This window comes from Pelmatolapia mariae, linkage group LG6, assembly GCF_036321145.2.
Source record: "Pelmatolapia mariae isolate MD_Pm_ZW linkage group LG6, Pm_UMD_F_2, whole genome shotgun sequence".
Classification (NCBI taxonomy): domain Eukaryota; kingdom Metazoa; phylum Chordata; class Actinopteri; order Cichliformes; family Cichlidae; genus Pelmatolapia; species Pelmatolapia mariae.
Window position 1 is genome coordinate 21,176,180 of NC_086232.1, and position 15,995 is coordinate 21,192,174.

The window sequence follows — 15,995 nt, forward strand, 5'->3', positions numbered from 1 at the left end:
CAAATTAGTTACATTGGGTATTTACAAATGATATGTATGGAGATATCATATCTGGATGTATGGTAATTCGGGTGCACTAATGTTACTAGCTAGGTGTACCAGTTGTAATCTTCCAAATCGTGGATATAATTCACGACATACATAAACCAACATTATGACTAACAACACATCTGGTTTTATGATCACTCTACTTGTCTGGCTGGATATGTGGACATAATTAAACGGACAACAGATATAGACTTTATGTTAATAGCTGATGTAAATGTGGTCTTCATATCTATTAATACTTATTTAGGAACAAATACAATGTCAAAGCATTATTATTATTTTTAGAAATATTGTCATTTAATGGTAAAATCACTGCAGCAGTGGCGTCTGTGATATGACAGTGTCAACCAGTAGACACTTTAAAAAAGCAAAAAATCTGACAAGTGTGAGTGCACACAAACTGAGTCACATCCAGAATGTGACCTATGGGTTTAACTAGGTGTTTCTAAAAGATATTTGTGTTTGCTAAAGTTGTTTGTTCACCCACGCTGACAGATGAGCAAGGCAACAATGTTTACACACATTAACTCAAAAGTAAAGGCATCCTGACAATTCCTTTTTATGAAAGGCGAAACTCCGAATTTGAATCACTTGTCAGTGAATGTATTTGTTAAATGTATGTAAGCATATGCAGATATGAAGTTGGTTTGTTAGGTAGACAAGAAATGTATACATGTTCAGGGTCTGAGAGGGTCAGTGAGTCCGCGGTACTGTGCAAAAGTCTTGACTAGCCCTTTATGTCAATAAATTTTCCTAGGGAAATTTGGAAATGGCTTCAGCAGTTTATTGAAACATGCCAACATACATGGAAATATGGCATATAAAGCAAAAACATACATTGTACAGTTCTAAGGAGCTGAAGGGCATTTTTGGTATGGCCATCTTTACTGTTAAATGCTGTGTAGTCTCTCTTTCTTGTCTCTTTCAGGCTTTCTTGCATTTCTGCATTCATAATTCCATCGGTTTTGACAAGAACAACGACACTGACAACCTCAAACCATGACAGAGCCTCCACTGTGTTTACAAATAGCTATAGACACTGTTGTGCCTCTCTCCTGACCTCCTCGATACATACTGATGATGATTTCAACCAAAAATGTAAAATTCGGCGTCATCATCTTAATTTTCAGATCATTTCTTGTGTAATTTGGCATGCCTCAGTCTTTTCTCCCTGTTTCCTTTTTTTAAGAATGGCCTCTTGACAGCCACCCTTCCATTGACACCATTTCTGATGGGCTTCTGAAAACTCAAGACTTTTGCACAATAATTCAATTCAGTTCGGTTCAATTCAATTTTATTTATACAGCGCCAAATCACAACATAAGTCGCCTCACTTTATATTGTAAGGTAGACCCTACAATAACACATACAGAGAAAAACCCAACAATCAAATGACCAAGCACGAGCAAGGCAACAGTGGGAAGGAAAAACTCCCTTTTAATAGGAAGAAAACTCCGGCAGAACCAGGCTCAGGGAGGGGCGGCCATCTGCTGCAACCGGTTGGGGTGAGAGAAGCATGCTGTGGAAGACAGGCAAAGATTAATAACAAGTATGATTGAATGCAGAGAGGTCTATTAACACATGTTGACTGAGAAAGGTGACTGAAGAAGAAATACTCAATGCATCATGGGAATCCCCCAGCAGCCTACACCTATTGCAGCATAACTAAGGGAGTATTCAGGGTCACCTGGTCCAGCCCTAACTACATGCTTTAGCAAAAAGGAAATTTTTAAGCCTAATCTTAAAAGTAGCGATAGTGTCTGTCTCCTGAATCTAAACTGGAAGCTAGTTCCATAGAAGAGGGGCCTGAAAACTGAAGGCTCTCCCTACTTTTAAATACTCTAGGAACAACAAGCAAGCCTGCAGTGTGAGAGCGAAGTGCTCTATTGGGGTGATATGGTACTATACCCCACATAGCAAAACTGGTATGGCCTGGATCTGGCCCACACAACGTGCTTACACATGGCCCACATACTGCAAAGAATGACGGCCCTTTGGTGGCCCAGATCTGGTTTACCAGCGGTGGCCCACACATGGGCCAGCTCAAGGCCAGCTGCAGACACGCTGGTGGTCCTGTGCTGCCCCATGTGTGGATTACCTTTGGCAAACCTGATCTGGGCCACCAAAGGGCCGTCATTCTTTGCGGTATGTGGGCAATGTGTAAGTTGTGTGCAGCCACGGGCCAGTTGCAGACACACCGCTGGCCCTGTGCTGGCCCAGAACAGTTTCAGCTCTGGCCCCAGATATCAGCCTAATGTGTACTTTAATCAAGCCATGTAATAACAACATGTGCTGGAACATAATAGTGCAAAAGTAAAATGACGAAAATCTGTTCAGACAGTGAATGGACTGATTCTTATATAGCGCTTTTCTACCCTCCCGGATTACTTAAAGTGCTCTATACAACATTCCACATTCACCCAATTGCACACTTTCTCTAAACTGAGTGCTTCCTAACTACATTCACATTCTTGACATGCAGACTGGAGGAGCCCGGGATCGAACCACTAACCTTCCAATCAGTAGGTGACCTGCTCTAACTCCGCTTTACCTCCAGTAAACCCTTACTAGGTTTTGGATAAAGTGTACACTCACAAACCTGTCAAACCTGCATTTGAAATGTTGGCTACCATAGTTGTATAGCATTGCAACATGGCATTTGGGTCTTCTAACTAAAATAGGAAAATAGGAACATAAATAGTGCCATCATTGCCAGACCTGGCCCACATCTGGTTGATATACACTCTGCATTGACACCAGTCAGTCAGAAGTACCAGCTTGATGCCAGATCCGGGGAAGACCTGTTTTCTATGAGCCTGAGCCTAGAAGTAATAAATGCATAAACTAGTTTTTCAGCGTCACTCTGAAACGGGAGACTTCTAATTTTAGAGAGGAAGAAAGCAGTCCTCCATATTTGTTTAATATGTGTATTGAAGGACATATCCTGGTCCAAAATGACTCCAAGGTTCCTCACAGTAGAGCCCAAGGTAATGCCATTGAGAGTAAAAATTGTGTTACACACCATATTTCTAAGATTTTCAGGGCCAAGTACAATAACCTCAGTTTTATCTGAATTTAGAAGCAGAAAATTAGAGGTCATCCAGTTCTTCATGTCTTTAAGACATTCTTGCAGTTTAACTAATTGGTGTGTGTTATCTGACTTCATGGATAGATAAAGTTGGGTGTCATTTGTATAGCAGTGAAACTGTATCCTATCTCTCTAACTTCATGTCTCAGAACAGAATCGCCAATTACCAGAGTTTGATCCATGAACAGGTTAGACACATGGGTCGTGTCCAAATTCATGGGCTGCATCCTCCTGAGGCCGCATTTGTAGACCGATTACGTCACAGCGACGCGCCGAAGGCTGTCCAAATTCATAGGCTGCTCCGAATGCAGCCGACAAATGGGTCCTCATTTTCTCCGAATTTGAGGATGGGTCTAAAGTGTATCCTTCTTTGCCCACCATATCCCAGAATTCATAGCGCGGCCCAGCCAAACTCTAGTTTCCGGTAATGGCGGCTGGTACTACGTTTTAAAATTACTCTTATTAATTTTTCTGGGTCACAAAATAAACTTTTAACATATTTTCAGGCGAGAAAGTAGCTGTGTAAACATCAAATATCTGCTCGGTTTATCAAGATATCGCATATTTGGAAAAGTGCTTCGACGTTTTCGGAGACGCCTGCTACCCACCAGCTCGATAGCGAGCCGGGAGCTCGAGGGTCACTGAAGCCGCCGAGAACGGCACAACTCCCGGCACATAATTTTCAGATCACCGCGGACTTTCGCTACTCGGGTTAAACGTAGTATATAAGTATAATCATGAAATATAACCTGAGACAACCTAAAAATGCTATTGTTGGGCTTTTACAGTGTTTTGTTTGTTCGTGAGTAAATCGGTTTGGCTGAGATTAAAGTTATTAGATTAGATTAGATAAAATAAAACTTTATTAATCCCCCGAGTGGGTTCCTCCTTGGTTTTTATACAGCTGACTAAACGTCAAACAGAAAACTGATTAAACAGAAGTGTGAGATGGTCGAGAATTTACTCCAGTGTCCTGTTATATTTTATATAGCAAGGAGCAGAGGCCGAGTTTATTAAACTCCACCGAGACAGCGGTGACGTTAATCAGAAGGCTGGACCGTCCAATTTCACTGCCGTTTACTTCCGGCCTACCCGACCGTCTGAGGACCCGGCCCACTTAGATTGCGAAGGCCCGGTCCTCAGGAGGATGCAGCCCATGAATTTGGACACGACCATTAACAGGTTGGTGGTGTACCAGAGGCTTCTGTTTAGGACTACGCTTCCTCTTCACCGTCACCTAATCATCTTGTTTCCCCAGCTGCTAGGGACAGTCTGCTGGGAGACAGCTAGCGGGACACCGGCTACAGGGACCTGGCTAGCTACGGTTTTTCGAGGGTGCAAAGCCAACTCTCCAATTAGGTGATCCATGAAAGTGCAGGGGGGACAGGTGAAGAGGCCATGCTGCTAGCAAGTCGGCTACAAGCTAAGCTAAGATAGCAAAACCCTAAAGAAACAGTAAGTGAATACTTTGACTATACATTAGCGAGTGAATACACAGAGCGTGTGCTTTGGATGAACCACGTGAAGATTACACAATGAAATAAGAAGTTATGTCTAAGTTTTTAATTAAATTGCTATGCAGATAAGATAAGCTACTCAAAAACACCACTGTGTGTTGGAACAGGAAGTGATACTCTACCGCAGAGAGAGCGAACACCAAGTGACAGCGCCACCCCAGGGAAGACCAAATAAGCAAATGCTAAGCAAAGTTTAAAAAAAAGAGAAAATATTTGTATTTTTTTCAAAACTATTTCGCTGTTTCCTCAAAGCAACATCAAAGAGCCAAAGCAGTACATTAGACTGCCTCAAAACCAGTTGTTTTCCTATCTCCACCTCTGAAAATCTATGAAAGTTTCCTGTGGTATCTGGGACAGCATGATGCTACTTGCCGCATAAAGTGAGGCGGCGCTGTCACAAATAGGAACTTGTCATAAATGTTCTAAAGCCAAGAAACAGTATTTCACACCCTATTTGGAAGTTTTGTGTTTTGAACTTGGTTTTTACTTGCTTATTTGTTTGCTTATTTGTTTTTTACTCTTTATTCTACTTGCTGACCTGGTTCAAACTCTAAAAGCTACTTTGTTAGTTTTAGGAAAATATGTTTTGGGTAAAAAACAAAAAAACGCTAATTCACAGCATTAAGCCTGCAATTTGAAAAATGACACTTACCCTTGGGTTTAAAATGTGGTTCCAAGGGATCCTCTATAAACTTCCATATTTGACAAGTTGGGAATGAGAGACCCATCTCACTGTCGCCAAAAAAACCCCCAGTGCATCATGGCACCGATGCCAAAGGACAGCTTGTGCTTAATTTGGAGATGCCAGAAGCTTTGACAAAGCTGCAGTAATTGACACCCTGGGAATGAGAACGGGCTGGTTGGAGTGGGTTAACACTGGCACTGGTCTGTAGCTATGCAGTCTCATATGCAGCTGCATGTGATGAACTACGTGTGGTAGCACTTTACGCTCATAACTATTGGTAAAGTCTTCTGCAAGTTGTGTTCCTGTGGTTCCTGCCATTTTTAAGAAAGTTCTAAGCTCTAGCTCTAAAGATCTACAGCGTTGACCCCAAATTTTCATTCATGTAGGCTACATGAAGATATTTCTATCCTCAGGTCTAAGCTGCGTTTTGTGTGGGAGTGATTGTGTGTAGATGATGTCACCTGTAGTAGACCGTGTGCTGGGAGTTTCTTTTCAGCACAATGAAGGGCGCTCTATACACTCCAATTAGCAGGTAATTGCAACGGGAGGTGGAATCGCTCAAATGCAACCCAAGGAAGCAGCGTAAAACAGTTAAATCACAGCAGAAGGCTAATGTGCAAAAGGTGAGGGCATCATATATTAAAGACTGCAGGAGGAAGTGAGGCTGCTTTCTGAATAAATGCTGCCAAGGTTGCTGCTACACTCTGGTGCATCACTGCCAAACCCATAATCTCACACTGTTTATTTTCCCAAGTTGCTCTAGCCCTCTTTTTCTCTTAGTCTCTCTTCACTCTCTTTCCATCTGTGTCTGCATCTACATGCTTTGAAGGCCTCAAAGGAATGCTGTTTACCTTAACAGTCTGTGGGAGCCCATCAGAAACACCTCCAGAAGTTACAGTCAAGCTCCTCCCTCTTTCTGGTCAGATATTTTATTTCATCTGAGAAACAGTTGTGGCTCTGCTGTGGTTTTTCCTCACTTGCACACAAATATCATTACACCCTGAAAGCGTTTCGAACCATCTAAAGCAAGACAGAAGTATAGAGCGTGTCTGAATTAACAAGCTCAGGTATGACGCAGTTACTCGCTTCCTATCATTATGTGGATCATTCCATGTCCACCAAAGCTTAATATTTTTCCTTTCTTGTGAAATATGTTTTGTTTGCATCATTTTTTCCTAATCTCGCGAGGCAAGAAAAGGAGGATGAATATGAACGGGGTTCCTGTATGATCACTGCCTTTTTTTCCCCCTCACAGATGTGAGCACGGAGCTCGGATCACATTGAAACGGATGAATCAATGGATACACACCATCAATCCTCAAACACCCATGTCTTACAACTTCACTCCTCCGTGATTCTGTTCCCATCGACCAAATGCAGGCTACATTTAAATCAGGGGGTCATGGTTATTAATTACTCCTCTGAGTTCAGTGGAAAGCTCAAGGAAACAGGGGGAGGAGCAGATGCATGGGAAGCAACGCCAGCAGCACACAGATAGGAACAAAGGCCTGCCACGAAGGTTCATGCCTCCCACTGCTAGAGACCCATACACTGCCGTGGCTCTGCAGACTGAGAGGTTAAGACCACCTAGGCAGATTTCCCTTGGGGGCTATTATCGCCAGGAAGATGAAATGATTTTCAGAGAGAGGAGCTTCCACACACAGATGCACAGTTTCTGATACCGATCTCACTTCAAGAGAGGTTCTTCTTCTTCTTCTTCTTCTTCTTTTTTTTTAAGTAACTGTCAATCAAGTCTCATGTCTAAGAACAAAAGCTCTGATTGATCATTATTTTAGGCAAATGTCAAGACAAATTTATTCAGGATTTATCCTTTGCAAAAAAAAAAACCCAACTGTAAAATGCATTTTGTAGTCTCAAAACAGCATGTGGTACAGGGCGGTGTGAAAAGGACACCGCGCTACAGTGATCAAAACAAGAAAAAGAAAAACGATTTATAGAAATTGCATAAAACACACATTACGATGAATATGAAGGAGGCTGTGGAGATCTTTTATTTCTTTAATTTTTTCGGTTGTATCTATCGCAGGGCTACACAAAGCCAGGCAGACCTTCAATGGTAGCGATCTATAAGTAAGCAAAGTGGGAAAAGAAACATAACAGCTGGTGTGATTTTTGTTGTGTGTGTTATGTCTCCAGTTTGAATTTGAAGTAATCATTTTTAAAGATTTTTGTGTTTTCTTCATTTACCTAAGTTTAAAACTAATGTTACATGCAGAGTGTATTTGAGCATTTACACGGATTCATGATGATCTGTCTGTGAAGAACTCTGAAGCATTCATTTCCTTGGATTTCATTTCATGACTGCAAAGCCTTTACATGCTGCACAACATTTACATAACATAACATCATGGCCACCTGCCTAGCGTTGTGCTGGTTCCTATTTTTCCAGACCCATTGAGGCATGGACTCCACTAGACCCCCGAAGGTGTGCTGTGGTATCTGTAACAAGATCAACCAACAGATGCCTGATTGGATTGAGATTTGGAAAAATTGGAGGCCAAGTCAACACCTGGAACTTGTTGTTGTGCTCCTCAAACCATTTCTAAATCATTTTTTGCTTCGTGCCAGGGTTCATTATCTTGATGCTAACTGCTGCATCGTCTGTTGGATCGGACCATACAGGCCAGCTTCGCTCTCCATGTGCGTCAGTGAGTCTTGGTTGTCCATGACCCTGTCACTGGTTTGCCAGTGTTCCTTCCTTGGATCACTTCTGCTAAATACTGATCACTGCAGACCAGGAACATGTAACAAGATCTCCAGTTCTGGAGAGAGTCATCCAGCATCACAATTTGACCCTTGACAACTCAAATCCTTGACTTCACCTGTCAGTGGGCGTAATGTTATACCTGATTGTGTATATGAAACATCTGAGTTTATTAATTTGTCGTGCAATAATAACTGACAGAGCAAACGTAGTGGTCAAATATTTTTTTTTCTATTTAGAGATGGAAAAGAGTGAACATATTGGAGGATTTTGATCCCCGTATAAAAGTAGCCTCAGCTTAAAGATGACAGTTGAGTGTGAGACTGTTGATACTAAACTTCACTACTCCAGACCCAAACAAACCAATCACTGACTTCCTAATCACATATACACGCACACTTAACCACACATATCAACACTTTTGTTGATACACCTACCAATTTTCCTAAACATGCCCATGCACCACTGGTTCTACTCACTGCTGGGACATATTAAGTTTAATACAGTGCTCTGAGGAAGACAATCTCTTGCTTATGCTCCTTATTTACATTCTCTGTCTTCTTTCTCCTAACTCATCACATCAGCTGACTGAGAGTGCACTTTCCTCAGTTAAACCAATCAAATTTTGCCTTAACCTCTGACTGGGAGCCAGTAATTTTAGAGCTCTCAGATTTTTTTAAATGGTCTCTCTGCTGCTGTCAGCTGTTATTTCAGTGTAAGATCGATTCATCCCTCCTCTGTCACTTTTACCTCCAGTTTTTCACACACATGATGCCAAGTTCATAGGTAGTATATACGGTTCTATGTCAGATTAATCCTTCAGGTCTTCAGCATTGCTCCTTTCCCCCACACCACCAGCGCTGAGTGACTCCATCGGTGCATGACTGTATAGCTTGTGGCATAACATCCCCCTTAAAATGATGATGTCACAATAGGATTTTAATATTACAGCTCTCATAACTGTGCACGTCATGCCAAGGCTGTTTTCCTCCTCTAAGTGTGTCGGGAAAGCTCTGGTGCACATCCTGAGTTATTCCAAACAAATCATTGTGCCCATTATGACTGACAAGCAATGACTTCACAGAGGTGAAGGGTTAAAGGTGAAGGTGAAGGTTTGTCAGGTCAGACCTTTTTTAGGCACAAAGGGTTTCTTGTAGACAGAGAGGTTTGTCAGGTACAAAACAAAAACAAAGGAAAGACTTACACCCAAATCAGTTGTTACATCATGGAGCTACATCAGGAAATTTGAGGTGAGGTGCGTTTATCGTTATAGTTTGTGTTGCATATTCACTGCATTTTCCCATTAAACTACAGTAAAACACTCATCTTTACCTTTTTCCTGATTAGTACTTTAAAATGTTGGAATACTCTTAAAGAATTATGTTTGAATTTGAAGAAATGACTTTTATAATCCAAATATCATTTCTGAACAAAGTTTAAAAGATGTTTACATAAAATTGTACAACCCTTATCACAGAAGTTTTCGCTTCTTCCTCGTCCTCTCTATTGCCACCTCTAAATACAGTCATCAAAGCGTCGCCTTTAGCAGCCCATAGGCCTGCGCCGCACAGCTCACCTGGAAGATTATGGCTTAGAAATGTGTCAGTGCAGCTGTCACTGTGTTTACTCACACATAAGCGTGCTTTAAAAGTAGAAGCGACGCAGGGACTGTGTATTCCTCTGCGACATAATGCCATTTTGCAATGGAGTTGAAATGATTGATCGTCTTACCGATTGACAGAAAATCAGCTCAGATAATGAATCGTATCAACAAAAACACAAGAAAGTTGGTGGTTTGTTTTTCCATTTTTGTCTCAAGTATCAACATTTGTTGTTTTGTTTTTTCTAATGACTGTGAATTGAATATATTTGGGGTTCGGGATCTTTAGTGAAACAAAACAAGAAATAGATGCTGTCACATCAGTCTCTGGGAATTTCTGATAATTAATTCAGGAAATGTCGTGCAACTTAAGAGAACATGAAAAATGATAAGATTTTGGCCCTATTATGAATTAAATGAGCGCAATGCACTATTATGGTCTTGCAAGTGATAACTAAGTATTAATAGTTAAAACTTAATTTACTAAAGATGAAAGGCAAATGAAGCAACTTTTAAATGAATATGCACTTACTTATTGACAGCGTAATATATTAAGACCTTTTATTAATGACATATTTATAATTGGAGCTGAAGAATTGGTGCCTTCTTAGAGTCTTATCTAGATGCTTGAAGATATCATCATCATCAAGCATCTAGAACCAGTTTGTCAGCCTGATTTTCCACAACTTGTTAACTCAGATTTATTGTTATGATTGCCATATTCTATACTGAGTATTTGTTAATGACTTATAAGTAGCACTGTGATTGTAATGATTTTGAGGACCTGAATAAAATAAACTTAGCTGAAAAACTAAGGAAATGTGTGTTCAGTAGATTATTTCTTTGTTGTAACAAAGCTTCTTGGTAATAAATAATGTATACATAAGATTGTATATAAAAATTTTTATTTATGAGCACTGCAATTTCAAATTCCTGTGTATGATCTCTACATATTGTTTTTGACAATAAAGTTGACTTTGATATTATACTGTTGGTAAACCTGTTTATTTCCCCTTAAATGACGTACTCAACCCGAAAATGCATTTTCGAGTTGAGCATTTAAGGGGTATGTCGGTTGCACCATGAAATACTTGCCAGGAGCCCTGCCATGAATGCCCTTTATCGTCAGACCTATTTGCTCTGGTGTTGGCAACATGTCCGCTGGAACCTGAACATGTGGAGGAACATTATGTTAAGCGATGAGTCCAGAGACTACCTCAAGTTTGGGAGTAGAGAGGACAGGTGACTGCCTGCATTCCTGAACTCAACCCCAGTGACGCCTTGTTGGATCAGCCTGGGTGTGCAGTTCGAGCACAATTTACCAAAAAAACCCACACTGGCTAATTTTTGCTACAAATGCTGGTGAATGTGATGCCATCCAACAGCAGTGTGTGACCAAGCTGGTGACCAGCATGGAGAGGAGGAGCCAGGCTGTTGTGGCTGTGTACGGTTCTTCCACATGCTGCTGAGGCTCCTGCTTGTTAAATGAATAAATTGTTAAATTCCTAATATGCTTCTGTTTCTTCAGACTTCAATCATCCAATCCAATAAACCAAACAAGAGTCGATAGCAAAATAAGCTGTTTAGTACTGGCAGAGATGATCTGGCAAGTTTGTCATGAGTGCAACCCACAAATGCATTTTCCTTACAAAAAATCAACCAAACACAAATTTCCTAATTTTTTGTGATAAGTTTGTATCTTATTCACCTTCTTATTTATTGAAACAGTAAAGACAAAAATTGTGTATTTTATTTGTTTTTTCTCTATAATGCAAAGTAACTTAAAACCAAGAATGGGGTTACAAAGGTGAAGGTCCCATCATAAAGCAAGCATCAATATGATCGGACAGGACTGCCACACACTGGGACTCATGGTGTAAAATGTGCCAGGCAAGCTCCTGTTGTCAATGGGAAGTGTGTAGGCATGGGTGGTGAGCAGGCAGGACTTACAATGTGATGAATCCTGGAGGTCTTGGTAATTATGGCTGTCGATGGACGGGGGGAGGGTTGGGGGAGGCAAGCCGGTGGAGGCATTTTATCTTAATCACAGCTCAGCTCCATTCAAATTAATTTGACAAGTTACCCCAACCCTTATTAAAAGACACGTAACACAATCCCCCCCCCCCCTCCTCTAAATGTGTCATTATTAAAGAAGTATATTAAAAATATTTTTGTCAAAATAAAGGGGTGAAAGAGGACACCACAAGGGTTGAAGACGCAGATATTTGCCGTAGATATTTTCTCCCTGTAGGGCGCCCTGAGCCATCCATCCCTCCCACCTCCCGAGTGTTTCTATAGTAATTTCCAGCCAATGATCAGTAGGTGTCCACATCCCTGCTTCCTCACCTCAGCACCAATCAGCCACACACAGCGACAGGAGACACGGGCTGAACTGAGACCAAGCAGACACACACAATACAGCCTCCGGATCAAGAGGAGAGGAAACACCTAACCACCTCTGCGATTTCCGCTTCCCCCTTCTCTCTCTTTTTCGTCCGACACCTTTTGGCTTATTTATGCACTTTTCAACCTTTTTTCCCCCCCTAGCGTGTCCAGAAAGTCGATAAAAATGATCCTTTTGTTTTGAGCGTTCTCAGCACACACACACACATACACATACACACACACACACACAGTCTCCCTGTTCTCCTCCGGCAGCCTATGTCTGTGCGTCTTCTCGCGTCTTTGCATTATTTCCCCCCCGCGTATCCCTTCGCAGTGATGTGCCGTTACACGGTCTCCGACTGGTAGCATCTTGGGAGCTCTTCTCAACAGGAACCTGGTAGGTGATGCTCTCTCCCTCTCTCCCTTCTTCTCTCTCTCTCGCTCTCTCTCTCTCAAGCTTTCCCTCTCGCTCCGAGTGTTTGTCCATCCTTATTTTGGCGTCCGGTTGCATGTGTTTTACCCTCCCGTTTTGCTGTCCCGATTTGTGTCCGTGTGGCTGCCAAGTGATCCGGCCAGTGTCAGATTATTTTTATGGGGCTTTTATTCGCACTGTTGCACCGCACTCCCCTCTCTGGATTATCTATGCATGACCTTTGATCTGGATGTCTAGCTCAGACCAGGCTGGGTGTAATTAATGGCATCATTGTGCAGCACAGCAGAGGTACAGCTGCTGATCACCGGACGTGTTTTTTATTTTATTTATTTTTTTACTTTTCTTTCTTCGGTCTCCCTTTCGCACTCTCCACCTTTCTCTGGTTATCTTTCTCCTCTCCCCCCTCTTTCTCTCTCTGTCTCTCCAGCTTCGAGTATTGAACATTTCTGTCTCTCTAAACTTTGTTTACAGGCTGAAAATCAATGTCCGTGACTTGATTGCCTTTGGGCTGCGTATTTCGCTCCAGGGGTGAATTGATTAAGTAATAATGACCCTGAGGAGGGCTGATCATTAAGCCAAGGAGGTTTTGTTTACGGGTGGCTGGTTGTTTCAGATGCCACGCTGACATTGAACTTCCAGATCTGGAGACTATGGTGGATAAAACTCGTCTTCTCACATTTGCTCCGTGAAAATTAAAAGTGTAAAGTGTACTGAGACCTCAAGAATTGCTGGAAAGAGAGAAAAAAAAATATGTATATAAACCCTATGAAGCACTATTTAGATTTTATTCTCCTGATAATCTGGTCTCAGGTTAACGGGACAAATGCTTGACTCTTTGGGCATGTTTACTGGTGGATACACTTTAGCATATTGAGGACTTTGATAATGCCACCCAGTGTGATACCTCTTGTTCTGTGTGTGCATATTTATAATTCATTCTTTTCAAGACAGCTGCTGGGTAGCACCATGGAAGTGATTTGAAATGCTTTAGTGTTCTAGCAATGGATCAGCTTTGGCAATTAAGAGAGAAAGCCCAGAAAAAGGTAATGGAAGTAGGGGAGATGTGTCTAATGGGCTTTTATCTGTGGAAACCAAATCCAGACAGACTGGGGGAGAGAGAGAGTGAGAGAGGAAATGGAGCACCCCCACCCCCCACAAACACACACACACATGGACACACACATGCATGCGTCCAGTCCTGAGGCAGCTGACACTGTAGTTGGTCTGGTCCATGATCTGGTTGGAAATTCACCAGTGGCTATCACTGAGCGCTGTCACAGAGTAAATGTAATAGAGCTGGCCATGAATGAATACCACTTGCTGCTCAGGCTGGTCAGAGTCTTGTTTACAGGGATGGGCCAGCTTTGCAATTATGGTTACTACAGGCGAAAATCAAGAGATTTGAAAATGTTTAACTCTGTAAATCCTCACATCCAAGCCAGATTATTTTTAAGAACCTCCTGCAGGAATGCAATTTTTGTGCATGTCTTCACATCTTCTAACTTTTCCAAAATAATATGATTTTGGATAGAATATTTAAATTTTCACATTTTTATTAAATGCACTGCTGCATATCCAGATGTTTGTGTTTATTCTGTGAAGTAGCAGATTGAGTTTTCTTGAAAATATGTAAGAAGACCCTGGCAAGAGAATTTTTTAAAATAAACATGCAATTTTTTTCTCTCAATAATAATAATGACATGTTGGTCTGTCACAGCCATCACGTTATTGTCACTTGATGACTTTTTGTGATTATACTGTAAGAGCATAAACACTGTGCCAGAGGATTCTTCACAATATCAGCCTCTCTTTTTCAGAGAAAAGTTGAAATTGAGAAGTGGAAAGTGATCAGGATGAAAGTATTTGTCTCTTTCGTGTGTAATTGTTGTTTTCTTCTCATTTGTTTTGTTTTCTTTTTCTTTTTAGCTCTGGAGGAGACAAACCAGGATGGTAACTCGTTGTTCGTAACCAGCTTCACTTTGACGAAGGCCGCTGTAACCTCACTCTCTTCTCCTAAACACTGACTACCGTTCCTCAGCCATGTCTAACATAAACAATGCACTTTGCATTGAAAATGGACAGAATGCAGATGTGTCTCTGCTACAAAAGGATAATCTTCAGGATGGTGGATTAAGCCAGCTTTTGGATTATAATGCAGAAATGGAAAGGTACAGGTCTTTTGCAAACTTTTATAAAACCAATGGGGCATTTCCACAGACTGCTAAGATTGCCCGCATCACAACGCCCATTTTTCCCAGTGCTAGAATTGGTATGTCCCCTTGGAACTGTGATAACGCCATGCTCTGGGGAAGGAAATCAGCGGCAATAAACCCTAATAGGACCAGCATGCATAGAAATGACTCCCAGAGGCCGGGGAAGCCTGGCGTGCCGCCAGAGACGCTGCAAATGGCAAATAATAATTTCCTCTCTACCTTATCCCCCGAACACTGCAGACCTTTAGCAGGAGAATGCATGAACAAGCTGAAATGCGGCGCTGCTGAAGCAGAGATAATGAATCTCCCAGAACGCGTTGGAACTTTTTCCGCTATTCCGGCTTTAGGGGGCATCTCATTACCTCCCGGGGTCATCGTCATGACAGCCCTTCACTCCCCCGCAGCCTCAGCAGCCGTTACAGACAGTGCGTTTCAAATTGCCAATCTGGCAGACTGCCCACAGAATAATTCCTCAGCATCCAGTGGAAACCCAGCAAAGAAGAAAAGGAAAAGGTGTGGGGTCTGTGCACCCTGCAGGCGGCTAATCAACTGTGGTGTCTGCAGCAGTTGTCGGAACCGCAAAACGGGCCACCAGATCTGCAAATTTAGGAAATGTGAGGAGCTGAAAAAGAAGCCAGGCTCATCGCTGGAGGTGAGAACCGGGGCTCTGCTTCCCCTTCTTTTGTTATTATCCCCTTGCACTCCAAAGCATTAACCTTTTCATCCAGTCACGTTCTAAGCCCTTGAAAATTGTTTCCATGCCCACCCATGCCTGAACATCCCCCCGGTTTCTCAAATCTGCCTACCCGCCTAGCCTAATTGGCAGTAATTAGGGGTGTTTGTGCGGAGCGCAAGCTGAGCTTGGCTCAGACACCCCTAATTGCTGCCAGTCAGGCTGGGGCTGGAACGCATCCGAACAACCCCGAGCTTGGCTCAGCTCCAAGCAGGGCTGGGAAATGGTTTTCAGCAGAGAGCCATCTCTCTCTGCACCCGGTCATTTTAACCAATTATGGAAACCGTCTCTGGATGGGGAGAATCAATATCCCACAAAGCCTCAGCCTCCGACCACCAAGAGATGGCGAGAGTGATGGCAGAGCTGCTGATGGCGTTTCTCAAAACATCCCCCAAGTTTTATTTGGGGAGGGGAATAAAGCACCCAGACTGATCCCTTCACACTTATCCTGTATGAATTGATTGTGCATATCACAGTGGGATGGAGATAAAGTCATTTTACATTATATTTACGCCATTATGGGCAATTATGCATCAGTCTGGGGCATGATGCATAAAAAAATAATAAT

At 42.2% G+C, this 15,995-nt stretch overlaps 1 protein-coding gene across 1 annotated transcript in view; it reads left to right on the forward strand.

Annotated features, from left to right (window-relative positions):
* The window catches only part of ppa2 (inorganic pyrophosphatase 2), an 82,357-nt gene extending 67,741 nt beyond the window's left edge, over positions 1-14,616 (forward strand). Inside the window, exon 12 of the mRNA XM_063476165.1 lies at positions 14,408-14,616. Coding sequence (XP_063332235.1) covers positions 14,408-14,505 — 98 coding nt within the window. The 3' untranslated portion in view covers positions 14,506-14,616. The remainder of the gene's footprint in view (positions 1-14,407) is intronic.
* The last annotated feature ends 1,379 nt before the right edge of the window (positions 14,617-15,995 follow it).